This window comes from Berghia stephanieae, chromosome 13 (genome assembly GCF_034508935.2).
Source record: "Berghia stephanieae isolate SIO BIC M18660-M18661 chromosome 13, UCSD_Bste_1.3, whole genome shotgun sequence".
NCBI classification, from domain to species: Eukaryota; Metazoa; Mollusca; class Gastropoda; order Nudibranchia; family Aeolidiidae; genus Berghia; species Berghia stephanieae.
Genome location: NC_088372.1, coordinates 1,349,891 through 1,361,847, shown reverse-complemented (window position 1 = coordinate 1,361,847; position 11,957 = coordinate 1,349,891). Strand labels below are relative to the sequence as shown.

Below are 11,957 nucleotides of genomic sequence, written 5' to 3'. Positions count from 1 at the left end.
GTATTTCCTTATAGATTGTATGCGCTTGGCTGAGAATCTCATAACGTTGCCATCCGGAAATATAACGGACCAACACACAAAACTGTGTGTATCCATGAACGTTTATAGTCAGGTTAATACAGTTCAGTGAGCATTACTCATAAACGCGGATGGCAAAAGGCAATAACAAAGACCTGAGTGACGTCATCTTCGAACTATCTATAGATAGTATGCGCTTGGCTAAGAAGCTCATAACATTGCCAGCCGGAAGTATAACGGACAAACACACAAAACTGTGTGTATTCATGAACGTTTATAGTCTGGTTAATACAATTCAGTGAGCATTACTCATAAGCGCAGATGGATAAAAAACAATAACAAAGACCTGAGTGACGTCATCTTCGATCTATCTATAGCGGGCAGAAATGTTGTGTATTCAATCTTAATACATAACATCAATACAAAAATGCCATGTTTACCTACTTGACATTGAACACCGACATACGGAAGGAGTCCATGTATTTCTTTTTAACTATATCATTTTAGTGTCGGGAGATGCCATACCTGGTGAAAGATGGGAAGGTCTTTTGTGAGTTCCGATGAATGGATCGCTCTTGTAAGGGCGTTCCTTCCTCTCTCGCCGTCTTTTCTCTTTATCATCGGATACCAATGAGGATACATCGGAGATGGAGCGTAGGACGGAGGTCTGTGATAGAAATTGATTGTATTGAAGAAGAGATGATGATGATGATGATGATGATGATGATGATGATGATGATGATGATGATGATGATGATGAAGAAGAAGAAGAAGAAGAAGAGAAAGAAGAAGAAGAAGAAGAAGAAGAAGAAGAAGAAGAAGAAGAAGAAGAAGAAGAAGAAGAAGAAGAAGAAACAGTTAATAGGGTACTGTGGCTAGCAGCAGCAGTAGCAGCAGCAGTATTAGTAGTAGTAGTAGTAGTAGTAGTAGTAGTAGTAGTAGTAGTAGTAGAGTAGTAGTAGTAGACGAGAGTAGTAAGAAATAGTAGTAGTAGTAGTAGTAGTAGTAGTAGTAGTAGTAGTAGTAGTAGTAGTAGTAGTAGTAGTGTAGTAGTAGTAGTAAGTAGTAGTAGTAGTAGTAGTAGTAGAAAGTAGAGTAGTAGTTGTAGTAGTTAGTAGAGTAGTAGTAGTAGTAGTAGTAGTAGTAGTAGTAGTAGTATAGTAGTAGTAGTAGTAGTAGTAGTAGTAGTAGTAGTAGTAGTAGTAGTTAGTAGTAGTAGTAGTAGTAATTGTAGTAGTAGTAGTAGTAGTAGTAGTAGTAGTAGTAGTAGTAGTAGTAGTAGTAGTAGTAGTAGTAGTAGTAATTGAAATGTAGAATTTGTAACAATAGTTACAGTAGTTATCATTGTTTTGTTTTTTTGCTGTCGTCGTAGTAATGGTAAGAGGAAGAAGAGGAGGGGGAGGAAGAGAAACGAGGAGAATGAGAAGAACTGAGAAGGAGAAGAAGAAAGAGAAATACAAGAAGAAGAAGAAGAAGAAGAAGAAGAAGAAGAAGAAGAAGAAGAAGAAGAAGAAAATGGAAAAGGAAGAGGAGGAGGAAAAAAGAGGAGGAGGAGGAGAGAAAGAAGAAGTAGTAAAAAAAGAAAGGAGAGGAGGAGGAGGAGATATTGGTAGATGTTAATAAGACTAAGATATCTAGAAGTAGAAGACTACGAAGTAAAAAAAAAAATATCTTACTTTGTTCGACTGATCGCTGTCAGATGCTGATGTCTCCGGGCTTCGCCTCTCGATGTTTTTGTTCATCTCATCCAACTTTGTCAATTTTACGTCATAAGTAATTGTGCAGTCGTCATCAATTCCGGCCGCCACGTCGGACAGCGCTAAAACGTTTCCAGATTCTTTCTCCGGATCTTTCGGGAAGTCGTTATCAGACTCTACTTCTATTCTTGGGTGACTTTTTTGACTAGATGAATCTTCCAATTTCGAAATTGGAGAATCTGCACGAATTGTATTCTTACTGAACTGTCTTCTAGGAGATTGGACTGTGGTTTCTATAACTTGGCTAACTAGCTTTTCATACACACTCTGATCATCTATATTGAGAGATCTCAATGATAATCTGTCTTTGGAAGACAACTGGGTTTCTGACTTGAATAATGGATTAGAAGATAAATAAGGAACAGGCGAAGGAGACCTAGAAGAAGAAGGTGAAGTGAATGGTGACGTTGATAACGTTTTTGGATGTTTAACTATATTCAAGTCTGAAGGTCTTGGACTGTTGGCGTCGTCTTGTTTTGAAGAATATTTTTGTAATGAGTTTGCGTCTTCTGAAGGATGAAAAGAAAATCCTAAGCTCACTAACATTGAATCTGTTTCTCTAGGAATATCTTCGTGTTTACCCAATCTTTGATCCTTGTGAAATGTTGTTCCGAAATTCCCTCGCATTGCACTGGCTAGATTAAATTTGCACTCATTCCAATTTTCAACATCAGATAGAAAGCTTCCCTCATCCGTAAACTCATCTTGTGATTGATATAATTCTTCTGCAGAAATGGTTTTGTTCTCTATGACGTATTCGCTCTGATCAGAAACGGTTAGATGGGTGTCTTGAGTGTGACGGTTTCCAATCTCAATGGCCGATTTGGGTCGAGTTTTACTGTGTTTATTTCTAGGCGAACGTCTTTCACTATTATTTCGACGTTTGCCTTCTAATCCTGCGTATTCCTCCGATGTTACAACAATCGCTGGATGGACAAAAACCGTAGCAGATTTTCTCGTTGGCTTATCATTGACCTTTTCTGTAGATATATTTACTGATTTTGATTCAGATTTTGTAGTAATTTCAAAACGATCTTCTTTTTTGAATTCGGGTGATGTAGTATGTTTATCCTGATCCTTGCATTCACTTTCGGCTTCTTCAATGACGTAGATGTCATTGGCATGAACCGGAAGTGTGTCATCACTTACGTCATCAGCTTTTGTGTCATTTCCGCCGTGTTGTCTTTGAAGTTTGTACTCCTTAAAGCTAGGGATGTGAATTCGTTTTGGGCGTGTTTGGTAAAATGAGTTGAAATTAACAGGGGATTTTGTGAGCATCCTGTTTGCGTGTGGGGTATCCTTGCTAGATTCTGGTGAAATTTTAATCTCTTTATTTGTAGCTTTTAATTCTAAACTCTGAGATGTTTCCTTGAGATTATTTGAATCTTGGGGAATTGCTTCGTGGGTTATTACACTATGGCAACTCATATGAAAGGATTTACTTCGTAACAGTGTCTTTTTAGTTTGCTTGTAAGACTTCCTCCTATTTGCAGGACTTTTCCAATCACTGTCTTTCCTTTTCTTATCGTTTTCATTATCGTCATTAGAATCATCGCTTTGACACCGATTCTCGTCATCGCTATTTTCATCACTTTCTTCGTTATCACAATCATCGTCGGTTTGAACCAAGTTTTGGACAATGTTTTCTATACATTCTGATTGTGAAGAACTGAGATCAAAATTGGAAAGCGATTTCTTCAAACACCTGTTATGCATCCCAAACACTTTTTTCTCGATGACATCAGCGTGTTTCGATAAATGTTTCTTGAATAATTGGTTATTCAGTAAATGCTCAACTCTCTTGGATTTTTCTCGTCTCGGACCCTTTTTAGAACTTTTTGACGACGACGGCAAAGACGAAGTTGATCCACGTCTTTTGTGGGAAATTCCACGAGAATGTTTATTTTGCTTCCAGCTGGGCAGTTCATTATCGTCAACTTTGTTGGGAACACAAAGAGATTGAGTTTCATCGGAGTCCAAACTGCTAATATTGTAGCTATATTCATTTTCATCTTCAACAGTTGTCTTTTGTTCTATGGTGGATTCACTGTCTTTCACAAGGATTAACCCATCGCTTTGATCGTTTATACCTGGTTCGTATTTTTCATTGTCAAACAGATCCAAATGTGCATTTTTATCCGTCGTTAAGATTTTTTGTCTTTCTATAGATACTTCATTTTCAGTCTCTACATATTCTATTGGAAAATTATTGCACTTATCACTTTTCAACTCATTTTCTTCATCAGAGTTTTCAGGCCGTTCATTATTGATGTTTGAATCCATTTCTTGTGGAGTTAGAAAACCTTGTTGTTTTCCATTTCCTGATAAAATATAATTCGAGGAAGATTCAAAATCTTCTGGTGTGCTGTTGTTTATTTTTCTCTGATTCTTTGGCGACTCTGATTTTCTGCTGTTGACACAATGCCGAGCGGCGTTCAATGTCTTTACTCTACTCGGTGATGAATGCCCTTCGTTTGAAAAGTGTTCACTTCCCGGCATATCGTTCTCGTTTATTTCATTATCATTGGATGCATTTGCGATACAAGTGTTACTGTTATGACTCATTGGTATGGCACCGTTGTTTATCTCAGTCTCGCAGAGTAAATCGGAACTATGTGCAACTGGATTTCTGTCAACATCCTGAATTAACGTTTCATTATTTACACCATTTTTCACCGGATGATCATCAAGTTCATTCACATCATTATTTATTATTTTATTGCCATTCACTTCATTGTTTGTGTCACAAAGTGAATTTTTAACAATCGATTTTTGCTTAAAGTTATCTATATCCCCACAGATTTGAGAAATAGAGGAATTGTTAATATTGGCATTGTCTTGAGCTTGAGAATGAAAATCCGTCAAATTTCCTTTGACTACCGTATTGGTCTCATAGTCTTTTTCATAAAGAGTCTCATTAAAGCTAACTTGATTCTTATCTTCCAGTATCATAGAATTGTCACACACAATGTTGTTAAAGTCGATATCGGCTTTCAGTACCAATTCTTCCTGAATGTGATTTGAGTCAGGACTGTTAGGAAATGTTGCCTCAAAATTTCTTTCTTTGTTGACAATTTCAGTCCGGTGTTCAATATTATTTTCGACCTCGAAGTTTTCTGTATGCTTCTGTTGTTGACAATTTTGTTCAGCATCGGCTTCTTTAAATTGTTGGTTTAACTCATCGATAGGGGAATTTGACTCACGACTGTTTTCTACGGAGTCCTTTTCTATATTAAGAATGCATTTTGTATCATTTTCAGATTCAGACTGTCGGCTTGTTGCCGCCAATTTGTGATTAACACCTTCTTGTTTATCATAAGCATCTCCATCGGAAATAGATTCTGAAAGAGCATCTTCTATCGCTTCTCGAATATATTTCAGGTTATCATGAACCTGCTCCGAAATTTTCTCACAGGATTCCTGAAACGGGTTATGCTCATCTAGGTTCTGCTCGTGTGGAACATTATCTCTGTCCGTTTTCACAGAATTGTGCTCAGTATCCATTTCATATGCACCTTTTAACTCAGCATCATTGTTGAATGTATTCGACTGAACACGACTAATCCCAGGTCTTTCATCACACAAAACATCGACTGAAGATGAATAACGACAATCATTGGGTGTTGAAACTCGTCTCATGTTTTCATCAGACATCGTTTCTGTCAGACAAGGAGAACTCTTGTTTCGAGGGAAATAAAAAGCCTTACCTCCAATTGTAACATTGTTGAGAGTTATCCTGCCTGTCGTGACGTCAGCAGGTGTGTTTCCTTCTTTGTCTTTGAATTTAACGAGGTTTATAAGATTAGACACAGATTCCCTTGCTTTTGCAGCATGTACTCTCCATGATGATTTGGATTTCACAAGAGGATGAGTTCTTTTATGTTGTGGAAGGGGGTTCTTTGATATTTCTGAAGGATCGCTTAAATTAGCTATAGAGTTGTAAATGGACGCTGCTGCTAGAGCAGCTCTTCTTTCTATATTTGCACAGTGTTTTCCACGAACATCTTGGCGATGACTTGAATCCTGAGAATTCTGTTTTGTTAGCGATTCATCGGATATATCTCTAGATTTTTCTTCTTCTTCATCATATGATTGCTGTTTTTGAACATTATTTAACCAAGCTGATTTGGCAAGTACTGGAGGCTGCGATTCCAGAATTTCAGATTGATCACAAGAAGAACTAAATGCATGAAAAGAAGATTTGTTTGAAAATTCTAAATTATCTGCGGAGTTGTGAAGTTCCTTTGAATATTTTCCAGTATGGTCAAGGACGTTTTTGCTAGGGGGATGTCTCAGGTCATTATGTGTTATTTCCGTTGATGTCTTCTCGTTGTTTATTTCCGTGATATTGCTTCCAGTTTTGCTTCTATAACTACTTTTATTATTGTTATTATCATTTAGAGAACTTCCATTACTTTTATTAGTGGCTATGGTAACTAAATCTCTTTTTGTATATGTAGGTAAATACTTGTTCTCCTCTTTCTGGATTACAAAAGGATGTCCATCCAGAGACTCGTCAACATTAGAAGACATTTCGGACAATGGCGAATCACAAATAAAATCTTCCTCAAATTTATTGGCGGCTGAGGCTCTTCTTAAAAATTCAGATTCTTCTGAATCCTCTATACATCTTGGGATAAAGACCTCATCCGATAACCCACTACTGTCAAGTGAGAGTTGACGATCGGATTTCTCTCTGTTCTCGATAGTTTTTCCTGCATCTAATGTCTCAGAACTTTTATAAATTCGATGTTTTTCGTTAATACCTGAGTTTCGTTGACTTTTCGAGGACGGGATAGGCGATATTGATGACAACAATGATAATGAAGATGATATGTTTGATGAAGGCAATGGTGAATCTGATGGTAAGGATGGATGATTTACCAAGTCCGTTGACGAAATTGATAAAGTTGTTGATGCTGACTTTGAATATGGAGAAGATTTGGATGATTCTGATGTTTTTACAGATGTTGTTGGCACAAAATCTCTTGGCGATGAAGATGAAGACAACGATGAGGACATAATTCTCGAAGATGATGAATCTTGATAATGAGATGATAGATTTCTAGGCGAGACCAGTGATGACGATGACGATAAAGACGAAGTTGCTGACGTAGTAGACTCCTTACAGGTAATACTTTTATCATTGTCATTGACATCCCCGCTATTGCAATTTACGATATTATCAGTATTCTCACCTTCAGAACTAGTCCTTATTTTGGGATTATTATTTACACCAAACCTGGGAGAATTCACCTCACTTTGTCGCGCATGCCTTAACCCTCGTTGGCGTTGGTTTTGAGTTGTATGACCTTGACCTTTGGCCATCATCGCTCTCTTTTTGGCAGCAGCCAATCCATGCTCAGTAGCTCTGGGAGTCATTCCGGAATGAACGGCCCTCCTAGAACGCCCTGGAGGTTGTCTGGGGCTTTGAACTGTCGGATTGGACGGATGTGGTGAACCGCCATCCTTTTGTTCTGGTACCGTCTCCATACTGATGGCATGGATATTTTTTTCAATTATTAATTTATTTATTTTATTTTTAAAATAAACAGGTATTTATAGTCTTTGGAACCCCAGCTTTTCCGAATTTTTACAGTAGCAGTTAGTTATCCCCTTGCCTATGAGATCAGAGATTTTCCACAAGAAAAGGAACTTTAATAAAAACCGCTACAGGTTGATTAATATACTAGGTTTGTTCACCCGTAGAAATCTATGAATCGTAAATCCCTTTAAAATGTTTTACATTAGTTGTCCTCGATTTAATGTTGGCCACAACTAAGGAACACAATTGTTGACAAAGGCATTCCCTTTGTAAATATATATGCAGGAAGTTGTAAATATCTCATTGAAAGAAAACTGGGAAGATGTTGAAAACATAAACATCTTTAACCCTAAAGGCGATGATGATAGAGCTGTAGACGATAAAAATGACGTTGGTGACGACCTGTTTGAATGTACTTTCAGTATCCTACTGAGACTAAATCTTAAATCCTTTTCCATTTTAGAAACATTCGCTCAAAATCAAGCAAGTTGTAAAAGGTCCTTTTATATTACTTGTTTTCTGGAAGAGTAAAAATAGAAAGCATAGATGAATATAAATTTCTAATACTGAATTGTTAATGGCTTTGACATTAATTTCAGAAATATATATCCGACACACAAACACACACACACACACACACACACGCATATAATATATATATATATATATATATATATATATATATATATATATATAATTGCAAAATAGCAGAGTTGTGGTAGTGATGGTAGCATTAAAGGTAATAGTAATAATAATAGTAATATTAACTGTAGTAGTAATAGTAGTAGTAGTAGTAGTAGTAGTAGTAGTAGTAGTAGTAGTAGTAGTAGTAGTAGTAGTAGTAGTACTAGTAGTAGTAGTAGTAGTAACAGTAGTAGTAGTAGTAGTAGTATAGTAGTAGTAGTAGTAGTAGTAGTAGTAGTAGTAGTAGTAGTAGTAGTAGTAGTAGTCGTAGTAGTAGTAGTATAGTAGTAGTAGTAGTAGTAGTAGTAGTAGTAGTAGTAGTAGTAGTAGTAGTATAGTATAGTAGTAGTAGTAGTAGTAGTTAGTAGTAGTAGTAGTAGTAGTAATAGTATAGTAGTAGTTAGTAGTAGTAGTAGTACTAGTAGTAGTTAGTAGTAGTAACAGTAGTTAGTAGTAGTAGTAGTAGTAGTAGTAAGTAGTAGTAGTAGTAGTAGTAGTAGTAGTAGTAGTAGTAGTAGTAGTAGTAGTAGTAGTAGTAGTAGTAGTAGTAGTAGTAGTAGTATATAGTAGTAGTAGTAGTAGTAGTAGTAGTAGTAGTAATTAGTAGTAGTAGTAGTAGTAGTAGTTAGTAGTATATAGTAGTAGTAGTAGTAGTAGTAAGTAGTAGTATAGTAGTAGTAGTAGTAGTAGTATGTAGTAGTAGTATAGTAGTAGTAGTAGTAGTAGTAGTAGTAGTAGTAGTAGTAGTAGTAGTAGTAGTAGTAGTAGTAGTAGTAGTAGTAGTAGTAGTAGTAGTAGTAGTAGTAGTAGTAGTAGTAGTAGTAGTAGTAGTAGTAGTAGTAGTAGTAGTAGTAGTAGTAGTAGTAGTAGTAAGTAGTAGTAGTGTAGTAGTAGTAAGTAGAAGTAGTAGTAGTAGTAGTAGTAGTAGTAGTAGTAGTAGTAGTAGTAGTAGTAGTAGTAGTAGTAGTAGTAGTAGTAGTAGTAGTAGTAGTGGTGGTGGTCGCAGTATGACAACAGTAATTGATAACTTTGTTCATGGCTTCTAATCATTCTGATCGTAATAGAAAATGGGACACAATTTGGGCAGTCATTATAAAATAATATATCAATATATGTATCAGTGCATGACATAATCAGTCAGAAGGTGAAAATTTTGGATTTGCATTTTTGCATTTTCTGAAAGTATAATATGCTCCCGAGAGCGTTTTAATCTCTATTTGAAGTAAATGGGGTGATTTTTAATGATGTTATGGTCAGATGTATGGGAAAGGGATCCAGCAACTTTTCTCAAATTTCATCTTTTGTTAACAGCTCTAAAAAATATTTAGAAGTGAATTAAACTTTGAAATTTCCCAAAGATTTACAAAAAGGGTTGATTTAATCATTTATGACAAGAACTCATTTTTGATAAAAATTGACCTTCTTACTAAACTTGGCAATATCTCAGTTCAAACTTTTTCACCATCCGACTGATTCACTGTAACATATACGAGTATTATATCAAAACAATCTTCAATAATATAGCATATAATACACAATTTCCCACAAGGGGTACGCTTTTACTTTTAGGTTTTAATAAAGCATTTGTAAATTCTTTTCTCTTCTTTGCCTATCATTAACTGTAATTGCGTTAAATGATTTCAAGATTATATGTAAGATAAGACGAGATAATTGAATCCAATTAAGTTGGAAAGTCAATTGAGTTCAAAACATGGTTGTGTAAAAAGCTATTATAGATAATGAATCGGGTACTCAGTACAAAGTATTAGTATTAGTGATAATAATAATGGTAATAATAATAATGATAATAATAATAATAATAATAATGATAATAATAATAATAATACTAATAATAATAATAATAATAATACTAATAATAATAATAATAATAATAATAATAATAATACTAATAATAATAATGATAATAATATAATAATAATAATAATAATAATAATAATAATAATAATAATAATAATAATAATAATAATAATACTAATAATAATGATAATAATAATAATAATAATAATAATAATAATAATAATAATAATACTAATAATAATAACAATTATTATTATTATTATTATTATTATTATTATTATTATTATTATTATTATTATTATCATTATTATTATTATTATTATTATTATTATTATTATTATTATTATTATTATTATTATAGATAAAGAATAAAGCACTAAAATCCCAACATAAAGATAACCATTTATTATGGTCATTGTTATTCACAAGTAAAATGTGAATAAAACACACAGGCACACACACACTAAAACACATATCCACAATGAATAATTTATAACACACACATACACCAAAATCCATAACCGGAAGAGAATCTCGTATCTCTGTGTCATAGTTATTATTATTATTAGACGTCTATTATCTTTCACAAGCAAAGGACACAAATAAATGATACACCGAATTTCTAGTCGACTGAATGCCTGCATGCAGTGCTTTGTCGTGTGGAAAACGATACGATACACACGATAATCGATTTGTCGGGTGGAAAACAATACGATACACACGATAATCGATTTGAAATGGTGATCGGTTATCGATCGATATGTGTCGCTCGCCTGTGAGTGAAGGCTGAAATGATCAGCGAGCGTAAGAAGTAAAAACAATCGGCGAGAATCGAATTGTAAAATGGCTATGAGTTACGGATGATTGGATGTGTGTGTTATTTTAGGCTTACCCATATCACAGCCGTAATTATAAATTTGGCCAGAAAACTCGTCCTTCAATTATCAATTGATGTAGCCCTTTCTAATCGGCCATTTTCAGATTATTTTTTCCCCGAAATTTCACACCCATCCAACACAAAAATAGACTTTTCTTACTCAAACAAAAAGTAACAAGTGAATTCTACAACACAGTGTTTAGTATTTATAGCTGTCATCAAAGCATTTCTTTAAATTTTGTGATGTACAAGAGAAATCAGAATGAGAAAATTGTTGGTAGCATCGTAACGAATGTGACGATTTTCCTATGGGTGGTAAGGGGAGGGGTAACCGTTCCCTTGCCACACATTTTCAGAACCCCCCCCCCTCCGCGAAATTTCATACCCACCCAACACAAAAATAGGTTTTTTTACTCAAATAGAAAAGCAACAGATACATTCTATACATAATATTGTTCAGCAAAATGAACTCTACACTACAACACAGTGTCACGTTTTTATAGCTGGTCTATAAAAAAACATTTGTCTTTAAATTGTGAGATTTACAAAAGAAATCTGAATGATAAAAGTGCTCGTTGGATCGTGACGATTTTCCTATGGTTGGTAAGGAGAGGGTTAAATGATCCTCATCTTGGTAAAAGTTCTCAAACCTGAGACTTTGTAAGGTCTCAGGTTTGAGAGTTTTTTTTTTTTACCGAGATGGGGTCATCTACACCGATCAAAATTTGAAGGATCAGTTTTCTGGCCAAATTTTTAAATATTAGTTTTCCAGAGTTTGGCAGTAAACTAGTTAAATTCCTTCTTGAATGGGAACCAAATCGTCACAACAAAGAAACTATAGATTTTTACTCTCATTTTAAGGGGGGGAGGGGGGGGGTAGGCAGTTGGTGTTCGAATTTCGAATAAAAGGAACAAAGATGATGTCACTCACCTCTTTGTTAGTGATTTTTTACAGCCTATTAACCGGTAGATAACCACGCCTCTCGGACAATCGTCATAGTGTAAACAATGGCAGTGATTGGTAGACACAGCAAACTACACAGGTTTTACTATCGATGGTATGTGTTAAATAAAATACCCACTGTTCTACCGATTGATCAGTAGAATCAACACAGAAAACTATGTGTAAACTTAAACGTTTAAAATATGATCGAGAAAATCGTGTGATAACTAGTCACCCATTTGTCAATATAAAAACAATAACAACGATCAGATGGAGGTCGAATTCGTTCACGTTATTGTTTATAAACAACCAACT

At 34.9% G+C, this 11,957-nt stretch overlaps 1 protein-coding gene across 1 annotated transcript in view; it reads right to left on the bottom strand.

Moving 5' to 3' along the window:
- LOC144958780 (uncharacterized) overlaps nucleotides 1-7,841 on the bottom strand; it is a 24,947-nt gene extending 17,106 nt beyond the window's left edge. Inside the window, exons 1-2 of the mRNA XM_078890985.1 lie at nucleotides 1,695-7,841; nucleotides 544-685 (exon numbers count right to left, since the gene is read on the bottom strand). Coding sequence (XP_078747111.1) covers nucleotides 544-685; nucleotides 1,695-7,268 — 5,716 coding nt within the window. The 5' untranslated portion in view covers nucleotides 7,269-7,841. The remainder of the gene's footprint in view (nucleotides 1-543; nucleotides 686-1,694) is intronic.
- Nucleotides 7,842-11,957: the final 4,116 nt, after the last annotated feature.